This window comes from Coenobita brevimanus, chromosome 67 (genome assembly GCF_032717465.1).
Source record: "Coenobita brevimanus isolate Jiangsu-jjx chromosome 67, ASM3271746v2, whole genome shotgun sequence".
Classification (NCBI taxonomy): domain Eukaryota; kingdom Metazoa; phylum Arthropoda; class Malacostraca; order Decapoda; family Coenobitidae; genus Coenobita; species Coenobita brevimanus.
Genome location: NC_137020.1, coordinates 26,167,196 through 26,189,928, shown reverse-complemented (window position 1 = coordinate 26,189,928; position 22,733 = coordinate 26,167,196). Strand labels below are relative to the sequence as shown.

The following is a 22,733-nucleotide window of genomic DNA, read 5'->3' as shown; positions in this document are numbered from 1 at the left end:
TTAAGAAGGCTCCAGGTCCCCAGTCCACGTCCCTCTCTAAATTCCCATTCCAAGTCCAGCACCCTATTCCAGGTCCCCATTCCAAGCCCAGCACCCTATTGCAGATCCCCATTCCAAGTCCAGCACCCTCTTCCAGGTCCTCAGTCCAAGTCCCCTTCCAGGTCCCCATTTCAAGTCCCCTTCCAGGTCCCCATTCCAAATCCACTTCCAGGTTTCCATTCCAAGTCCCCTTTCAGGTTTCCATTCAAAGTCCCGTTCCAGGTTCCCATTCCAGGTCCCCTTTCCAAGTCCCCTTCCACGTCCCCGTTCCAATCCACCTTCCAGGTCCCCATTCGAAGTCTCCCTGCGTCATATAATATAAGATCTTGCCAAGGTGTCAAAATAACCCGAACATTATATTGCCGCCTCTCTCTCTCTCTTTTTCTCTCTCTCTCTGCTTATTGCTTTTCTCTTCCTTTTCACCCTTTCGATTAAAACCATAATTTGATCAGCGTTTAATTATGCATTTAGCACTGTAGCACTACTAGTAACAACAAAATGTGTAATAATAACAGTAGTTGTAGTAGTAGTAGTAACAATAATAATGTGATGATAATAATAATAATACTAATAAGAGTAATAATAATAATCATAAACTTTTCTTCACCCTGTAATTCAATAACAAAAATAATGATGATGATGATGATGATGATGACGATGATGATGATAATAATAATAATAATAATAATAATAATATTATTATTATTATTAATACGGTAATAATAATAACAAAACCACAAAAATAAATGACAAATTTTACTTTTTCATCACCAATTGTCAAAGAAAAAGAAATATAATTAATAATTTAAAACGAAGGTAAAGCGGAGATCCAAAACAAATATTAAAGGAAATGAACATAGGTGACACAATCATATAATTACTATGGAAAATTCTTAACATTTCGTTGTGTTGCAGATTACCTCGGTCGGCGCACGGTCAGGTTTAGGAGAGGTTGGTAATACTGATCGTTAAAATGTATGTAAGAATGCCTGTGTAAATAAGTGTTTGCTGTAATGTATTTCCTGCAAATTCTCTGTAGAAAAAGAAATCTTGGCAGCTATGTAATGTTAAAAAAAAAAAAAAAAAAAAAAAAAAAAAAAAAAACTTATTGGTGGCACTAAAATATCAATAACTGCACTGTACTTGTAAAAATAATCATAATTTGTTGGTAGCACTGTAAATTTTTCAATGACTTCGCATTAAATGTAAAAAAATAATTCCTAGCACTAATTTCACTGACTCTACAGTAAAGTAAAATAATAGTTACTGATTGATAGCACTTCATTTCCATTACTTTCTCTAAATAAAAGCTATCCCTACCTGTTACTTGCACTGTATTTCGTTACCAAAATTGTAGAATAAACGAATAATTATTTGTTGGTATCACTGTACTTCTAACAACTTCGCTGTACTGTATATGTTGCGTAGTAAAATTCGTTAAGCGACGGAACCTACGCTATTTGTTATATCTGTTCTGCTGTATCTGTTCCAAGTTTCATCACTGTGTTAAAGCTTCTTGGTAATTCATTTTATGTAGATTATCTGTAGTTCAACTGACAATCCTACAGTGGGAGATAATCACTTTCCTTTCTGTGTTCTGTACTTATCTGTGTGAAAGTATGGTGCTACTATACTACACTTTGTTTCTTGTGTTCTTGGCAGTGGTTTATTGTATATGTGGACGTGCTGATTGTTGTAGGCTACTGGTTCATTGGCAGATGGTGAAAAAGGGTGGGAAGGCAACACAAGAATGAAAGTACATCCTCTGGTTCTCTAACGTTCCCAGCTACACACAGGATGGGGGTAATGTCGTCTGAAACGCTAAGGATATAAAGAACATAATTTTTTCACAACTGTATGCGAACTTTGTATTTTATTTCGCTTACTGCCAGACGGATTTATCGTGATTGGAGACACACACACACACACACACACACACACACACACACACACACACACACACACAGGCTGATCTGAATAACTAAACGACTTCAATCCGGTGACGCAATTTTCTGCTTTATATTTACTACTCTCACGGGATTTTATTCAACTGAGGAAAGACATTTTGCACTAGGGAGATTTATAAAGGCAATAACTAATCCCTCCAGTAGCACCGGGAGATTTGAAGTGAAAGGTTGGAGGTAAAGGATGAAAGCGTGTGTATGCGTTTGTTTGATGTGTGTGTTTGTGGGGTGGGAATGGCGATGGTGTGTGTGTGTGTGTGCGTTGGGGGGGAGTGGGTGTTCTTGCGCAATAGAGCAGAGACCTTGGATATTACAGAATTCTCAATAATTTGGTTGCAGCTCATCAACACAACTCACACAGAAAACATACAAACAGCCACACACACACACACACACACACACACACACACACACACACACACACACACACTGTGTGTGTGTGTGTGTGTGTGTGTGTGTGTGTGTGTGTGTGTGTGTGTGTGTGTGTGTGTGTGTGTGCGCGAGCGTGTGTGCGCGCGCGCACACAGGGAATTTGTAGCAGTCAAAGGATATAAAACCATCTCTTATTTACTCTTGGAATGAGCAAATTTCTCTCACGTGAAGGTAAATATAATTTGGCTTTAACCTGAATAAAACACCCACTCCTTCAAGACAGTGAAAGGATTTAAACTGTATTGGAAAGCCTGGAGGTCATCGGCAGAGGGATAGGCAGACTGTGAACTACTACTTATAATACTGAATCACCTTTCGTAATTTGATCTGTTTATTCTTGTTACCTTCAGATGGCTTTACGTAACTGTGAAGAACCTCTTGTCATGATCAACTATACTCTTTTTATTCTAACTTGGCCTAAAATTGCCATCTCTTTATCTTGAATGCTGAGGTGTAACAAAAAATCAACACTAGAATATGATGCTGGTCACAAAGGCATGATACAGAATGGGTGTAGAGGGGTAGCATTGTCCTCTTCTGCCGCTGAACTACATGACATCAGTAGCAAAAGAAGGAAAATCTGGGCCAGGTTAAGGTAAAAACAACTATATTCCACTGTAAAATGTCTCCCCAAAACAAAATCGTCAGGTGAAACAAGAATAAAATGAAAAAAAGACGGGCAATGGATGGAAGGATTAAGAGCTTACCTGTTGTATGAATGGAAAGCTAAGGATGCCTGTTACCTAGACATATGGGCAGAAAAGGGGTGGAAATAGTTGTGGAAGGGTGATTGCTGCATGCCCGCCTCAGTGGGGAAGCAAGCAATCAGGAGTTAAAGAAAGTGTGTGTGTGTGTGTGTGTGTGTGTGTGTGTGTGTGTGTGTGTGTGTGTGTGAGAGAGAGAGAGAGAGAGAGAGAGAGAGAGAGAGAGAGAGAGAGAGAGAGAGAGAGAGAGAGAGAGAGAGAGGTCGATAGTAATGACTGAGCGACGGCATTTTTTTATCAGAAGCAGCCTCAAAATCGAAAGGAGTTTAAGGATACCTAAATCACCATTATATAACACAGAAGTTACAGTAAGGGGAAATTAATTCGATGTGTCAGGGTTTGTATAATAACTAAACCAAAATACGGAGGAGTTTAATATAAAGTAAAATATTTAACAACATACAACCCGACTATATGGTGACGTTTAAAAGAAAGTTTAAAGGTAGATAAAATTACTACCACAAAATACACCTCCAATCAGTGACCAGCTAGCCATTTGCCTCTCTACAGGAATATGAATTTCTAACTCACACCTCCTCCTCCTCCTCCTCTTTTTCTTCCTCCTCCTCCTCCTCATCATCATCATCATCATCATCCTTTTTAACTATGAACGGCCTACGCTGAATAAGATCAAGTGGCAACAAGAATTAAAATAACCGACGTTCTCAGACCTTAAGTGGTTAAAACAAGAGTATAAGTGAGCATCCAACCAAGCCTTCCGTCTCTCCTACCAACAGTGACCAACCAACCCGCCCCTGACTCCCCGGCAGTTACGCTCCGAGTTACTAATCACAGGAGCATAGTTTGAGTCCCGAGTTTGCCTTGTTACGGCTCTCGACCATGTAGTTAGGTGGCAGTTAAGAGAGGCCATTACAGGTGATAACAATACTCCACGACCCTGTTGAAGTACGAATGGGAGAGCGAGTCATACCAGAACTGTCATCCCACCAATCATAAAGCAGCTCATATGGACAACTCGATTCCCATTGGTTGTTCGTTTAGGCAGTAAGTTGTGGAATAGTTGCTGTGGACGACTGAATGTACACACAGTTTAACCGATAATTTAGCCAGCCATCGCACACTGGTAATAGTTAATGTAAAAAGCTGTGAAGCAGAAGGATGTTTTATTCAGCTTCGGATACAACGCTGGTAGTGAAGGGATTAAATGTAATCTCCAGTAATTCCTTCAATTCCATAACGTCTTTAACGTTTTATTCTTGTCAGACGCCTCATGATTAACAGAGACGTAATGCCATCAAAGCACTTAATAGTTAATGCGGAGCGATGTGATATTATTGGCGGAAGACTTAATGACGTTTACTTGATCATTTTGTCAATATGTTGTTTTAGTTATTGTGGACGACTGATTTCACATTATATGTTGTTTTCGCTAAGCAGTCATAATTGGCAATATACTGGCTGGAGATACCTGGGTTGTTTTGTGTTAATTTTGTCAATAGTTCGTTATGTAGTTATGTCGTTATAATGCGATGTTACTAGTTGACGAGTTAGCCTTTTTACTACAAGGATGGATTTTTATACACAGGGTGTCTCGTTTTGTTGGACTCTCAAAAATGTATTGCTTGTAAACGTCTTAACATACAGACATGCAACTTCTTCCGTATGGAAAGAAAATACTGTTTGGCATACTGAGATACATTTTTTTTTTTTTTTTAACGTGCTCGACTCTGGGCATAGGCTTCTCAGCCTGCTCCCACGGCCCAGTAGTCCTCCTACATATCGTACACCTCTACATGTCACCACTTCGGCGCTAACACCCACCGTCCATATTGAGTACATGCTAGGGCTGTCTCATACAGGACTGGTGTATTGGTATTAGCGGGGGTATTTTTACGACATGTCGGCGGGTCTTCTGGTAGATCGATAAACTCTGCCGTAATGAAATTCAAATCCTTAAACTCTTCCCTGCACCAGCGGGGATTTGAACCTGGGTCCGATAGGACCGCAAGCCACCTCTCTACCGATTGAGCCACCGCCTCCCCCCTATGTAGGGTGAAAAACTGTATCTCAGTATGTTAAGACACTAACAACAATTTTTTGTAATGTCACAGGTCTTTGTAGACATCCTGTATAATTACTGGTGTGTCAAGCGACTACATCCAGCTTAAGGGAGACTTTTCGCAATACAGAAGTTAATCCTTTCACCTGGTGTTAACAAGAATTAAACCTAAGCAGCAGCTCAGCGTAGAAAGGATGAATTTACCCAGTCACATAACCCTTGATGAAACGCCCAGATATCCAGCTGGTGAAGAGCTCTGGGCTACTTGTTTGTTAATTCAGCCAGCAAGGGTATAACTCTTGATGGGAACAACAGTAATGGTATTCGCTGAAGGACTCAATGTTCATTACCTAATCTCTTGGTATTTACACGAGCATTTACGAAGCCGGATGAAATGAGTGCATATGCGTTTCGTTTACCCTTTTATTACAAGACGTCCTTCCTAAGCGTAATATAATACTGTAATCGTGTGGTGGAAGCTAGAACAGAAGAAAGAGAGAGAGAGAGAGAGAGAGAGAGAGAGAGAGTCACGCACTGAAGGAGTTACTGGAGACTATTTCTTACCCCTTCACCACGATGGATCTTTACCGAGATAAAATAATCTGAAAACAGCAAAACCAAAACAAACAAGGGGATTATGGTACTGGATGGGTTAAGGGAGGGCCTGTATTTTCGTCGCTTAAGAAGGCTCCAGGTCCCCAGTCCACGTCCCTCTCTAAATTCCCATTCCAAGTCCAGCACCCTATTCCAGGTCCCCATTCCAAGCCCAGCACCCTATTGCAGATCCCCATTCCAAGTCCAGCACCCTCTTCCAGGTCCTCAGTCCAAGTCCCCTTCCAGGTCCCCATTTCAAGTCCCCTTCCAGGTCCCCATTCCAAATCCACTTCCAGGTTTCCATTCCAAGTCCCCTTTCAGGTTTCCATTCAAAGTCCCGTTCCAGGTTCCCATTCCAGGTCCCCTTTCCAAGTCCCCTTCCACGTCCCCGTTCCAATCCACCTTCCAGGTCCCCATTCGAAGTCTCCCTGCGTCATATAATATAAGATCTTGCCAAGGTGTCAAAATAACCCGAACATTATATTGCCGCCTCTCTCTCTCTCTTTTTCTCTCTCTCTGCTTATTGCTTTTCTCTTCCTTTTCACCCTTTCGATTAAAACCATAATTTGATCAGCGTTTAATTATGCATTTAGCACTGTAGCACTAGTAGTAACAACAAAATGTGTAATAATAACAGTAGTTGTAGTAGTAGTAGTAACAATAATAATGTGATGATAATAATAATAATACTAATAAGAGTAATAATAATAATCATAAACTTTTCTTCACCCTGTAATTCAATAACAAAAATAATGATGATGATGATGATGATGATGACGATGATGATGATAATAATAATAATAATAATAATAATAATATTATTATTATTATTAATACGGTAATAATAATAACAAAACCACAAAAATAAATGACAAATTTTACTTTTTCATCACCAATTGTCAAAGAAAAAGAAATATAATTAATAATTTAAAACGAAGGTAAAGCGGAGATCCAAAACAAATATTAAAGGAAATGAACATAGGTGACACAATCATATAATTACTATGGAAAATTCTTAACATTTCGTTGTGTTGCAGATTACCTCGGTCGGCGCACGGTCAGGTTTAGGAGAGGTTGGTAATACTGATCGTTAAAATGTATGTAAGAATGCCTGTGTAAATAAGTGTTTGCTGTAATGTATTTCCTGCAAATTCTCTGTAGAAAAAGAAATCTTGGCAGCTATGTAATGTTTAAAAAAAAAAAAAAAAAAAAAAAAAAAAAAACTTCTTGGTGGCACTAAAATATCAATAACTGCACTGTACTTGTAAAAATAATCATAATTTGTTGGTAGCACTGTAAATTTTTCAATGACTTCGCATTAAATGTAAAAAAATAATTCCTAGCACTAATTTCACTGACTCTACAGTAAAGTAAAATAATAGTTACTGATTGATAGCACTTCATTTCCATTACTTTCTCTAAATAAAAGCTATCCCTACCTGTTACTTGCACTGTATTTCGTTACCAAAATTGTAGAATAAACGAATAATTATTTGTTGGTATCACTGTACTTCTAACAACTTCGCTGTACTGTATATGTTGCGTAGTAAAATTCGTTAAGCGACGGAACCTACGCTATTTGTTATATCTGTTCTGCTGTATCTGTTCCAAGTTTCATCACTGTGTTAAAGCTTCTTGGTAATTCATTTTATGTAGATTATCTGTAGTTCAACTGACAATCCTACAGTGGGAGATAATCACTTTCCTTTCTGTGTTCTGTACTTATCTGTGTGAAAGTATGGTGCTACTATACTACACTTTGTTTCTTGTGTTCTTGGCAGTGGTTTATTGTATATGTGGACGTGCTGATTGTTGTAGGCTACTGGTTCATTGGCAGATGGTGAAAAAGGGTGGGAAGGCAACACAAGAATGAAAGTACATCCTCTGGTTCTCTAACGTTCCCAGCTACACACAGGATGGGGGTAATGTCGTCTGAAACGCTAAGGATATAAAGAACATAATTTTTTCACAACTGTATGCGAACTTTGTATTTTATTTCGCTTACTGCCAGACGGATTTATCGTGATTGGAGACACACACACACACACACACACACACACACACACACACACACACACACAGGCTGATCTGAATAACTAAACGACTTCAATCCGGTGACGCAATTTTCTGCTTTATATTTACTACTCTCACGGGATTTTATTCAACTGAGGAAAGACATTTTGCACTAGGGAGATTTATAAAGGCAATAACTAATCCCTCCAGTAGCACCGGGAGATTTGAAGTGAAAGGTTGGAGGTAAAGGATGAAAGCGTGTGTATGCGTTTGTTTGATGTGTGTGTTTGTGGGGTGGGAATGGCGATGGTGTGTGTGTGTGTGTGCGTTGGGGGGGAGTGGGTGTTCTTGCGCAATAGAGCAGAGACCTTGGATATTACAGAATTCTCAATAATTTGGTTGCAGCTCATCAACACAACTCACACAGAAAACATACAAACAGCCACACACACACACACACACACACACACACACACACACACACTGTGTGTGTGTGTGTGTGTGTGTGTGTGTGTGTGTGTGTGTGTGTGTGTGTGTGTGTGTGTGTGTGTGCGCGAGCGTGTGTGCGCGCGCGCACACAGGGAATTTGTAGCAGTCAAAGGATATAAAACCATCTCTTATTTACTCTTGGAATGAGCAAATTTCTCTCACGTGAAGGTAAATATAATTTGGCTTTAACCTGAATAAAACACCCACTCCTTCAAGACAGTGAAAGGATTTAAACTGTATTGGAAAGCCTGGAGGTCATCGGCAGAGGGATAGGCAGACTGTGAACTACTACTTATAATACTGAATCACCTTTCGTAATTTGATCTGTTTATTCTTGTTACCTTCAGATGGCTTTACGTAACTGTGAAGAACCTCTTGTCATGATCAACTATACTCTTTTTATTCTAACTTGGCCTAAAATTGCCATCTCTTTATCTTGAATGCTGAGGTGTAACAAAAAATCAACACTAGAATATGATGCTGGTCACAAAGGCATGATACAGAATGGGTGTAGAGGGGTAGCATTGTCCTCTTCTGCCGCTGAACTACATGACATCAGTAGCAAAAGAAGGAAAATCTGGGCCAGGTTAAGGTAAAAACAACTATATTCCACTGTAAAATGTCTCCCCAAAACAAAATCGTCAGGTGAAACAAGAATAAAATGAAAAAAAGACGGGCAATGGATGGAAGGATTAAGAGCTTACCTGTTGTATGAATGGAAAGCTAAGGATGCCTGTTACCTAGACATATGGGCAGAAAAGGGGTGGAAATAGTTGTGGAAGGGTGATTGCTGCATGCCCGCCTCAGTGGGGAAGCAAGCAATCAGGAGTTAAAGAAAGTGTGTGTGTGTGTGTGTGTGTGTGTGTGTGTGTGTGTGTGTGTGTGTGAGAGAGAGAGAGAGAGAGAGAGAGAGAGAGAGAGAGAGAGAGAGAGAGAGAGAGAGAGAGAGAGAGAGAGAGAGAGAGAGAGAGAGAGAGAGAGAGAGAGAGAGAGAGGTCGATAGTAATGACTGAGCGACGGCATTTTTTTATCAGAAGCAGCCTCAAAATCGAAAGGAGTTTAAGGATACCTAAATCACCATTATATAACACAGAAGTTACAGTAAGGGGAAATTAATTCGATGTGTCAGGGTTTGTATAATAACTAAACCAAAATACGGAGGAGTTTAATATAAAGTAAAATATTTAACAACATACAACCCGACTATATGGTGACGTTTAAAAGAAAGTTTAAAGGTAGATAAAATTACTACCACAAAATACACCTCCAATCAGTGACCAGCTAGCCATTTGCCTCTCTACAGGAATATGAATTTCTAACTCACACCTCCTCCTCCTCCTCCTCTTTTTCTTCCTCCTCCTCCTCCTCATCATCATCATCATCATCATCCTTTTTAACTATGAACGGCCTACGCTGAATAAGATCAAGTGGCAACAAGAATTAAAATAACCGACGTTCTCAGACCTTAAGTGGTTAAAACAAGAGTATAAGTGAGCATCCAACCAAGCCTTCCGTCTCTCCTACCAACAGTGACCAACCAACCCGCCCCTGACTCCCCGGCAGTTACGCTCCGAGTTACTAATCACAGGAGCATAGTTTGAGTCCCGAGTTTGCCTTGTTACGGCTCTCGACCATGTAGTTAGGTGGCAGTTAAGAGAGGCCATTACAGGTGATAACAATACTCCACGACCCTGTTGAAGTACGAATGGGAGAGCGAGTCATACCAGAACTGTCATCCCACCAATCATAAAGCAGCTCATATGGACAACTCGATTCCCATTGGTTGTTCGTTTAGGCAGTAAGTTGTGGAATAGTTGCTGTGGACGACTGAATGTACACACAGTTTAACCGATAATTTAGCCAGCCATCGCACACTGGTAATAGTTAATGTAAAAAGCTGTGAAGCAGAAGGATGTTTTATTCAGCTTCGGATACAACGCTGGTAGTGAAGGGATTAAATGTAATCTCCAGTAATTCCTTCAATTCCATAACGTCTTTAACGTTTTATTCTTGTCAGACGCCTCATGATTAACAGAGACGTAATGCCATCAAAGCACTTAATAGTTAATGCGGAGCGATGTGATATTATTGGCGGAAGACTTAATGACGTTTACTTGATCATTTTGTCAATATGTTGTTTTAGTTATTGTGGACGACTGATTTCACATTATATGTTGTTTTCGCTAAGCAGTCATAATTGGCAATATACTGGCTGGAGATACCTGGGTTGTTTTGTGTTAATTTTGTCAATAGTTCGTTATGTAGTTATGTCGTTATAATGCGATGTTACTAGTTGACGAGTTAGCCTTTTTACTACAAGGATGGATTTTTATACACAGGGTGTCTCGTTTTGTTGGACTCTCAAAAATGTATTGCTTGTAAACGTCTTAACATACAGACATGCAACTTCTTCCGTATGGAAAGAAAATACTGTTTGGCATACTGAGATACATTTTTTTTTTTTTTTTTTTTTAACGTGCTCGACTCTGGGCATAGGCTTCTCAGCCTGCTCCCACGGCCCAGTAGTCCTCCTACATATCGTACACCTCTACATGTCACCACTTCGGCGCTAACACCCACCGTCCATATTGAGTACATGCTAGGGCTGTCTCATACAGGACTGGTGTATTGGTATTAGCGGGGGTATTTTTACGACATGTCGGCGGGTCTTCTGGTAGATCGATAAACTCTGCCGTAATGAAATTCAAATCCTTAAACTCTTCCCTGCACCAGCGGGGATTTGAACCTGGGTCCGATAGGACCGCAAGCCACCTCTCTACCGATTGAGCCACCGCCTCCCCCCTATGTAGGGTGAAAAACTGTATCTCAGTATGTTAAGACACTAACAACAATTTTTTGTAATGTCACAGGTCTTTGTAGACATCCTGTATAATTACTGGTGTGTCAAGCGACTACATCCAGCTTAAGGGAGACTTTTCGCAATACAGAAGTTAATCCTTTCACCTGGTGTTAACAAGAATTAAACCTAAGCAGCAGCTCAGCGTAGAAAGGATGAATTTACCCAGTCACATAACCCTTGATGAAACGCCCAGATATCCAGCTGGTGAAGAGCTCTGGGCTACTTGTTTGTTAATTCAGCCAGCAAGGGTATAACTCTTGATGGGAACAACAGTAATGGTATTCGCTGAAGGACTCAATGTTCATTACCTAATCTCTTGGTATTTACACGAGCATTTACGAAGCCGGATGAAATGAGTGCATATGCGTTTCGTTTACCCTTTTATTACAAGACGTCCTTCCTAAGCGTAATATAATACTGTAATCGTGTGGTGGAAGCTAGAACAGAAGAAAGAGAGAGAGAGAGAGAGAGAGAGAGAGAGAGAGAGTCACGCACTGAAGGAGTTACTGGAGACTATTTCTTACCCCTTCACCACGATGGATCTTTACCGAGATAAAATAATCTGAAAACAGCAAAACCAAAACAAACAAGGGGATTATGGTACTGGATGGGTAAAGGGAGGGCCTGTATTCTCGTCGCTTAAGAAGGCTCCCTAGCACCTCTTCCTTAGCGATTTATTTTTGGCCACACCCGATTAGTATAATTCTGTACGTTATTTATGAGAGTATGGCGATATTGGAATGACTTAAATAACGCAGAAGACAGTAACAATGTGTAATAAACTAAATAAATCGCTGAGGAGGATGAGTTAGGGAGCTTCCTTAACAGACGAAAATACAAGCCAAGGACTGGGATTTACCTGTTAACCTGTCCATCTAATCACACACTTGGCTGGACGAGATATTCTTTAAAAATAGGCTAGATTTTTGTCAACCCTCTCACCTTACTCTTTTTACCTTAACCTAGCTCAGATTTTCGTCCTTTGCTGCTTATTTCACGTAGGCCAGTGGAAAAAAAGCAGTATTCGGCTCTACATCCCTTCCATAACACTTCTTCGTGACTAGCAACTTATTTTAGTGTTGACCTATTTTTACGACTCAGCATTCAAGATGGAAAGAGGGGAAATTTAGGCCAGGTTAGAGTAAAAGGAGTACAATACCACGTTTTTCAAAATTATCATATTGAATGGATACACGAGTATTTAGCCACCCTACCCATGAATGCTTAAAGAGCCAGTCACGAACCTAATTTGCACAGTACAGTCTCCGGGGACAAGCAATTCTATGGCCCTGCTCGCGCCTAACTACCCTGGCCTTGTTACGTTAGTGCCATCCTAGTTATTGTATCCTTGTAACAACAGGGTGTCATCTTAATAACATTCACCGTTACATCCCAAATCCTCGTTATATCCTAACTCTCCTCAAAAAAGCATTTTAGTAGCAATAATTTCTAACTATAGTCCATTCCTAACAAATCTCTTCGTAATAAAAGTCTTCATAATAAGAGTCTTCGTAATACGTGATGAATATCTTTATAATAACAGACCCATCATATATCCAAGTTTTCGTCACAATAAGGTCTTCATAACAACTTCTTCCAACAATAGCGTCATCTTTACTGTAGTGTCTTGGTAACAATAATGTCCAAGGAAACCACCAGCTGATTGCTTGAAAGGTTAGACTAGTATAATTATGTGGTTCGCAGTTCATTTTCCGTGTACAAGATATTCCATATGGCCTTGTTCGCATCCTAACTACCCTGGACTCGTTATGGTGGCGTCGTCCCAACAAGAGTCACTGTTACGTTCAAGTTGTAACAATAACGTCGTTGCAACAAATATATCTACGTAACATTAATGCCCTAACAAGTGTGTCTTCGTAACAACAGATTCGCCGTTTCATCCCCCATCTTTGTCACCAACAGTTTCCCACAACAGGTCCTCCTAATAATAGCCCCTTCGTAACAACAGCGTCCTGGTAACAATAGTGTTCTAGCCATTCACCCGCTGACTGCCTGAAGGTTTGGAATGTAATGAAATTGAGCGAGGGAGTAATTTAGCCTCCGAGGACAAACAGTTCTATGGCTTTGCTCGAGGCCTAACTATCCTGGCTTCGTTATGGAACCCCCGTTCTTTTCAGTCTCTTCGAAACAATAGAGTCGCCGTTACATTCCAGACCTTCGTTATGTAACATATCTCTTCACAATGGCGTCTCCGTTACGAGAGTTTATTTCTAACAAGTCCGTTCATAATAAATCTCTTCGCAAAAACTGTCACTTCGTACTTTTTAACAATAGATCCACCATTACACCCAAGTTCTCGTCACAGTAGCCTCTTCGAAACAAGTCATCTGAACAGTAGCGTCCTGTTAATAATTGTGTCCTGGTAAAAATAGCGTCCTAGTCAGGCAAACAGTTCATTCTTTAAGGGTTAGACTAATAAAACAAGAATTAGGTCCACTGCAGTCTCCGGGCACAAGGCATTATCCTCCCTGATAGGGTAATGTATTTTTACACCCACGCTCGCGAACGACAGGTCTGTGTGTGTGTGTGTGTGTGTGTGTGTGTGTGTGTGTGTGTGTGTGTGTGTGTGTGTGTGTGTGTGTGTGTGTGTGTGTGTGTGTGTGTGTGTGTGTGTGTGTGTGTGTGTGTGTGTGTGTGTGTGTGTGTGTGTGTGTGTGTGTGTGTGTGAACAAAATAAGTGAAGCACTTCTTATCCAACTTTAACCAAGTTTGGTGGAGGAGTAGAGGAACACCTAAGGTACTCGTATTAACCCTATGTTTTGTAGAATATTAGGTTAAAGGGCAAGGTCACAGGGTTGGGTTAAATTTGACCGCACTGACAACTGAATCAGTATATAATCAATGTTAACAATATACGAAACACACCTCCCTCATCCCTCCTCTTCTTTCTCAAACTCTGTGCCTTCGACCTTTCCCTGTCCTTACCAAACCTTCCCACTTCCCCCTTACCCATTCCCCAGGCCATATACCCATTTCCCTCCCCCCATTTCCCCTTAGCAAACCACCTCCCTATTTACCCTTTCCTTAGTTCCCCCTCTCGTACCGCTATTCCAAACATACCCACGTCCTTCCACAAAACCCTTTCCCTCCCTCACTAACACCATGCCCGTCCTATCCCCCCCCCCTCTTCTAATATTATTCGCCCTTCCCATGTTGTCAGGTTAATCTTGGTTACGGCTGGATAGCTTAAGAGGGAAGGTGGTTGTTGTTGTGAGGGTTGGGGGAAGAGGGGTGACTCGAGTGTATTATTACCACAGGATAGGGAGGTACAGTACAAGGAAGGTGATGCGAGATTCTCTTAAGTCTAGCAGTCTTCTCTTACTCATTCTTAGCTCAGTAAAACCTTCTGGCGTCAGGTAGAAGAGAATATTACAGTTCTTCAAACAATGAATGGGTTAACGAAAACAGTATTACCTCTGTCAGTCTCCTGTTACGCAGTCTCTACTGAAGCAAATAGCCTGACGTTAGCTGGGGTAGAATTTTAGTTGTTTCAGCCGTGAGTTAACCACTACGGTGATGGTCTAATTTATTTTATTTTTTCAGTAACCTGATGGTTTTATTAAAACTGGGAGAAAACCTTAGTCGTCAAGGGATTAATCAACGGGTAAGGGAAAGATGGAGAAGCTATAACTCTTTCATCCAGGGGAGGTCGATTATATTCTTCTTCTCTACCTCCATGCAATATTACACAGATTAAGGCGGATCATTCGAAACACCGATTAGCTGTACGTAACCTTGAAATTTCTCCTGCCCTAAAAGAAATATCCACTAAGCTGAACAAAATCGTTTGAGAGGTAGCAAGACCAAACAAGATGATGCATTCACTTCCATATATGCTCGTTAGTCATTCAAATGACCGACTTTTTTTTACCATGCCAGGTACCCATAACCTCTGACACTGTTTTCGGAACTGAATTACTTCATACTTGGATAAACCTCAGCCGTTCCACTAAGTTCGTCTTAATCGAATAAAAACTAATTTACTGTACTGTACGCACACACGCACACGCACTGTTGCCAATACACTAAACATTTACCTTTCTTCATCTTCTATCACTACCATTCTTCCTTCCTTCATCTTCTAGCACTACCATTTCTTCCTTCCTTCCTTCTCTATCCATTCTCCTTTCTACATCAAATCTCCCTCTCTCATAATTTAGCTTCAGTCTTCCTCCCTTCTTCCTCGGTCCTCAGTTCCTCTCAGTAAGCCTCCTTCTTCGCTTCCATCTCACCTCTTAACTTTTCTATATAACCCCTTCGGCTCGAGAACGTCTTTTTATTGTACTGTTGTAGCGGGGTGGTAAGAAAGGTGTAGGGGGACTGGGGATATGTTGGCTTTTGGTGGAGCAGAGGGGGAATAATACAGTAGACTTGACGAAGATGGACATCGAGTCGTCTAGTATGCGCGTAGTGGTGGTTAAATGCAAAACGCTGTCTTAGCAGAAGAAAAACGAGTAAGCACGCGCAACTCTCGTATATTTCTCTTCCGACAAAGGTAAAAATAAATTCCTCTCTTACTGCCCTACAGTAACCCATTTTCTCTCTTTCCCCTCAGATTCTTCAGGTCCTAAGACGCTCCTTTGCTTAACGTTGGGTCGAGTACATCTGTTTATATATCAACTTATCTGTATCTGTCTCAGCCAATCTTTATATATGTATTAGTCAAATCATCCCTCCCTCCACTTATATATCCATTCATTCATCCTCCTATGTATCTGTCCATCCATCCACGTATCAATCAACCTATATATGTCCATCCATCCATCCATCCATTCATCCTTCCACCCATCTCTCTATGTACTCATCCATCCATCCACTTACCTATCGGTCTATCCATCCATCTATCCACCTATCCTCCTATGCATCTCTCCACCTATACTCCTATATATCTGTCCATCCATCCCTCTCTCTCTACCCATCCATTCGTTTGTCCACCTATTCAACTATCTGTCCATCCATTCGCCTACCTATTCATCCAACCACAACTTTCATTTTCCAGTAACCCGACTCTATCCTCCTATGCATCTCTCGACCTATACTCCTATTTATCTGTCCACCCATCCATCTCACTATCCATTCATTCATCTGTCCACCTATTCACCTATCTATCTATCCACCCATTCGCCTACCCATCCATCCAACCATAACTTTCATTTTCCAGTAACTCTACGCTCTTTTCCCCCTCAGATTCGCCAGTTCCAGAGAAGCCTCCCAGCCTCACCGTGGTCCCAGGTCCCCCCGTGGCCAACATGTACTCAGCGGCCTCCGAAACCAAGCTGTCTGAGGGCCTGGGTTCGAGCCCGGCCCTATCCACCGCCACCCGCCACCTGGACCAGACCACCCCCACTGCAGACGACGGCAAGCTGAGGGCGGTGCAGGTGCTGAACAGGCTCAGTGGCGACTCATCACCTCATACTTTTATTCCTGATCCCGTGAGTAAGGTGGATGGATAGGTGATTTGATGGACAGGTGAAGACGCAGATTAGACGGACGAACTGACGGAGGGATGAGTGAATGAATGGACGGATGGATGAATAATTTGATAGATAAATGAACAGATGGATGGACAGATAGACAGATAAAATATAGACAAATATACAGACTGACAGACATACATACAGATAAATATAGATAGACTGACAGACAGAAATATGCATGTGTGTGTGTATGAGAGAGAGAGAGAGAGAGAGAGAGAGAGAGAGAGAGAGAGAGAGAGAGACAGACAGACAGACAGACAGAGAATGCAAGTAAAGTGAGTATATGGTGCATAATGAAAAAAACAAAAAGAGAAGAGAACACACACACACACACACACACACACACACACAAAAGCACCACATACGCTAACTAATGCTAAAGACCCACCTAGTTCCCTTCCCTTTCATTTTTCCCCACACATCACAAACCCTTCCACATTCTTGCTATTTCCAGACGATTTTTCTCAGCTGATTTGTAAGTTTTCGACCCTGAGGAGTAAGATAAAGCTTCATTAAGTCTTTCGCAACTAAGGTCTAAACTAAGATGAATAAAATCGTCTGGTAGTAGCTATAATACACACAAAAAAGACATTTATTTATTTTCAGTTCGACACCTTTTATGAGAGTGTGCTGTATATTCTTGCTATCTCCGGACGATTTTATTTCCCTGGTTAGAGATTTACTATTCGAAGTGGTGGGGTTAGATCCAGCCTTCATGAACCTCACCACAAGGGGTTCTCAGCTGAATAAAATCGTCTGGTGGCCGTACCAAATAAACCAATAAATTTAAACCCCTACATAGTTTTCCCTAACATCCCAATTTTTCCAGACAACAGTATTAATAATTCACTACGGCTTCCTCACTCAAAAAAAAAGAAAAAAACTCAATTAGAAAAAACTGGCTTAACTTTTGGGACAGTCCTGAATAATACTGATCAACAATGGATGCAAACTACCTCATAGGAAAAAACGAAAAAAAAAGGGGGAAAAAAAAAAACTACACACACGGAACAAAAAAAAAAAAAAATCTCCATCAAAGCCACACGAACACATTTTTCCCGCTAAGAAAATTAATGGTCATAATGGAAGCGAATATTTACAATTTAAAACCCGGAAAAAGTGCAAAAAATTTTAACCTATATATATAAAAATTGTAATGGGCGGAAGTAAGGCTCATATTTTCAGTGAGAGAGTCGATTTTCTGTTTAATTAAGATTCTATTATTTTGGTAGGGGAATGTGTGGATGGGGATGTGTGGATAGGAATGTGTGGATAGGGATGTGTGGATGGGGATGTGTGGATGGGAATGTGTGTTTGTGTAAAAAGTGTGTTGGGTAAGAAGATGAGTACATGCATATAACTGGATAAAAAATAGAAAAATTGTTCACCGGTACTGGTAGATAAATATATACTGTAGGTACAAACACAGGTGGGAGCTAATTCGCTGACTACTATATAGACAAAGATAGATAGGTACAGACATACTCGTAAGTGCAAATAGGTAAAAATAATGCATAGACAGATACTGAAAGACAGGTAAAAATACTGCATAGATAGATGCAGAGAGATAAATATATATATGGACTGACTGACTGATTGATTGACAGATGCCTAGGACAGTTACAAACAGAGATATGGTTAAGAATAAACAAAGATAGGGTAATAATGTACAAATAGATATGAGTCTACAGATAGGTTAAAATAGACTGACAGGTACATACGACGAGACAGGTATATTTAGAAAGAAGGATACAGATAGATAGGTAAATGCAATTAGACAGTTACGAACAGACAGGCACGAGACATATATACACTGTTTATCCGGACAGAGCAGTGGATGGACTTGTATTGAACCAAATTGATAACATACTGTATAGCTATTTACATAAAAATGCCTCCTCTGTATAAATACTTACATATATACAGTATGTACATATATGTGTATATGCATATAGGAGGAGATGGATAAATTACCATCCATTTGCTTCATATTATACGATACATGAACAAATAATGATATTCCCTAAGCTGCATACAAGCATCATCACTATCATCATCATCATCACTCTTTCTCTCTCTCTCTCGGTAAATGACTTACCCGGAAATACATTTTGCTCTATTTTTTTCTCCTACTTTCTATGCACAGAATTCTACGGACACTCACATTTTTTTCCTTCAGTCATTTGGTTTCTATATACAAGTGAAAACCCCCTCATATTCCCGCTCTCATTTTTTTTTCTATAATGAAGACCATACTTTAATGTAAATAAATTCTACTCAATCTGATTTTCGCTCCCCCATTTTTTCGTCTCCTCCTAGCGACTGTCACTACTATTTTCTTTAATCAATCAATCAACCAATCATTTAAGCAATCAGTCGGTCACTAATCTTCCCTCTCACGTTTCTTCTTTAAATCATATCAGTAAGTCAATCAATCAATCACTCTTCTACCCTCCTCGCTTTCTTAGTCTGTTAACCGCTAATATTCCCTATTACATTAATCCAACTTTTACCGAGATTAGTCAATAATCCCTAACAATTTCTTCCGTTTTTCTTCTTTTCCTCCAACTAACATCTTTTAATTTCATTTCCAACTTTCCATCTCCCATTTTTTCTTTTAATCCAGTTAATCAGTAACTAATGTCTTCTAATATATATTTCTTCTTTACTTCACTTTAATATCCAATTTTGCACTTACTCCAGGCAGATGCAATATCAGTTTCTTTAATCAATAAATCATTCATCCACTAAAAATATCTTTTCTTACTTTTTACTCCAGTCAATCAGTCAATTAATTAATTAGTCAGTCATTTTGTCAATAATCATAATATTCCCCTTCGAATATTTCTTCTGTTACATCACGATCAGTTTCTTTAATCAATTCAATAATCTTTAATCAATTCAATAATCAGTCAATCTGTCACTAATCATCCCTCTCATACTTTTTTTCTTTTCGTCTAAGCAAGAACCATGATCCAGTTCTTTAATCAGTCAGTTAATATTATCCTCACTCATTTTCTTATTATATTCCAATCAATCAAGCGGCCAATCTGTGCTCTACACCCTTCCATTTTCTCCATCAGCCAGTCACTCACTCGTATTTAAAATTATCTCGCGTTACTCCAAGCAACTTTCACGATCAGTTTCCTTTATCAGTCAGCCAATCCCTAACCTTAAACAAACTCTAACACTGATTCTCATCTTAATTTTACGTTAAGCAGGACGGTGAGGGCGGCAGGGGCTACGTACCCTTCGTGGACTACACCGGCCGGGACTACGCGCCGATACCCAACGGCAGACGGGCCTCCATCAGCGATTTAGGCCCCTACACCAGCATCCCCCAGCCTAACAACACCAACCCGCCCTTGCAAATAGCCCCGGATTTCTGCACCATCAGGAGAGGGATGCGGGGCGCCGACTTAGCCAGGGATGTGGATTTAGTGAGAGGGACGGACATAACCAGTGGAGTGGATCTTGAGACCACTGATAATCTTGTTACCTCGAATTACCACCACCACGATCCCAATCCTCCCGTGCTACGACACAACGGGACGGCCACGACCCTCTCACGACACTCCGTCTACGCCTCCGTCAGGAACTATGGCTCTCCCCCACCCCCTCCGTACCCCCGGAACTCAAAAATAAGTTCCCCCAGAGCGCCTGCCTCCCCGTCTGTCCTCCCCACTTCCCACCACGACGATATTACGGCCTCCCCAGAAGCCAAGTTCATCTTCTCCCCAGAGGCCATGATGAAGCCAGGCACGCTCGTGTGACCTTTGACCTCCCCGCCCTGACCAATTCCTACAGACCTCATGAACTCTATATTGGTATGTGGCTTTTTCTTCTTCTCACTATTCCTCCCTCTCCCTCCCCCTCCCTCTCCCTCTCTCTCTCTCTGACCTCGGGACTTCTGTACGATTTCCTGAACAATTTTTGACCTCTCTTTGACCTCTTTCTGAACTCTTCTGACCTTATGAATACCATCTTGATCTGCATGAACGTCTTCCTTATCTATCCCTGACCTCCCATGCACTTCGGTCTGACCTCTTTCTATTCTGTGTGTGTGTGTGTGTGTGTGTGTGTGTGTGTGTGTGTGTGTATTCTTTCCATCTCCTTACAGTTTTATTCAGAGCAGGATAAACTTCTCGAACTGGAGTTGCTACATATTGCCTCGATTAATACTACCATTGAGTAAATCAGAAGACGCAGCAGGCCAAAACTCTAAAAGGTGGATGGATATGGTAAACGAGGAAGAAACTGAGGCATGGAAGGTGATGGATTAATTCCCGATGAGAGGCAAACGATACGGGGGCAGCACTTTTTTTTTTTTTTTTTAACTTTTTAGTCGACTGATTGACTATTTGGCAGGTTGGCAAAGTGATTAGTATCTACAGGGGAAAGTACTACCCCTCCCCCGTTCCAAAATACGAGGAGATGGTTAGGGCTGTGAGGTGGAACTTGGATTACAGAGGATTTTATGGTGAACGAATATTTGTCCTTTTTAACTAGGCATTGTTGATGAGTCTTACAATTCATTATTTACCTTTTCTAAACCCTATCCTACTCTATCATTAAGCGTGAGAAAAATTCAGGATGATGATATAGCAGTGTGTATGCATGGACAGACAAACAGATATAAGCATGGTCTATAGATATCAAAAGGATTGGCTTAACTTGTACATTATCTTATGTTCTATTTTTTCCCCTTAACTTTCTTGTTAGCATACAGCATCATTTTGTATTTTTGCGTCTCATTTTCTCATATACATCCGCAGGCCATGACAGCTTATGTGACCGTGAATCAGAATGTGTGGAGGATGAGTTTGGGAGATCAGGCACGGCTATGTTGCTGCGGAGGAGACACTGTGTGCGCGATGGTTCACTGAGGATGAGGGCGGCACCCATCCCTACACCGACCTCACACCACTCCTCAAGCTCTCCTGAATTACGCTCTGTCCGCTTTAACTTGGCAAAAACTTGTCATCGCTTCACGTTAAGTGCTGTGCTGAAGCAAGAGGTTAACATGTATAATGGTGCTAATTACGAAAGTGTCATGGAAAAGACGCATAACAGCGATATTGTCTTAATTTGTTGTTGAACTCTGGGATTAAGCCTTATATGGCTCAGAACTGACAAACTTTGGGAAATCATCTGAGCAGAAGAATAAGCGTTAAAGCACAACGTCTGCTAGCCATACGCCCCTTCCTAGGCTGCAGGTGTTGTGTATCTGTGCCTTCCCTCCTAAAGAAGATATAGTTAAGGAATGTAAGTATTCAGGCACTAAACAACATGGACGCTATCCTACGAAAATAGATAGTTAACGAGTGTAAGTAATCTAGCATTAGTTAGCACGAAGCAATTGTATATCTGTGTCACTGTTTACCTTCTTAAAATACATAATGAAGGGATGAAATTAATCTAGTAATAGTAATATGCAAAATTTGTGTATTTGTGCCTGCCCTCCTAAAGTATTGTCACTAGTCTACAGGCCATTCTATCTTACATGGGCCTCAGCTTCTGTTCATTTATTCTGATCTTGCTTCAGGTCTACCTTGAATATGACTGCATTGGTTTACTGTGGATATCCATTTGTCTTTCAGCGATTTCCATGTCTCTCATTAGTTTGCTTCTCCCTTGTCCCTAGTAACCCAACGAACACTTGAAAAATCTGGATTAAAGTCAGTTGTCTTGTTCTAGAGAGAGTTTAGGAACGAGCAAAAGGTTAATTGTTAATGACCTTCGTGTAGTCGTTAGGCCCTCATCTAAACCTTCTTTTCCACAGGTAACACGCACGCAACAGGTTCTGGAAGAGGAATCCCTAGTAACAGCGGCTACGGTGAGGGAAAGCTGGGTGGACATGAGGCGTATCGGGGACTGGATTCGCGAGGGTGTGAGAGAAGCATGTTATACCGCTCATTAACCTCGACACGACTTTGACTGAGGACGTGGGACTGGGTGAGCCAGGGGAGAAGCAAGTGTGTGAGGAGAGAAACTGGTGAGTGAGGAGAGAAGTTGGTGTGTGAGGGGAGGATGGTGAGCAAAGGGAAGAGGAAGATTTAG

General features: G+C 40.9%; 1 protein-coding gene across 1 annotated transcript in view; it reads left to right on the top strand.

Annotated features, from left to right (window-relative positions):
* Nucleotides 1-21,541, top strand: part of LOC145405467 (irregular chiasm C-roughest protein-like) — a 146,279-nt gene extending 124,738 nt beyond the window's left edge. Inside the window, exons 13-15 of the mRNA XM_080276817.1 lie at nucleotides 16,384-16,628; nucleotides 19,895-20,500; nucleotides 21,449-21,541. Coding sequence (XP_080132943.1) covers nucleotides 16,384-16,628; nucleotides 19,895-20,446 — 797 coding nt within the window. The 3' untranslated portion in view covers nucleotides 20,447-20,500; nucleotides 21,449-21,541. The remainder of the gene's footprint in view (nucleotides 1-16,383; nucleotides 16,629-19,894; nucleotides 20,501-21,448) is intronic.
* The last annotated feature ends 1,192 nt before the right edge of the window (nucleotides 21,542-22,733 follow it).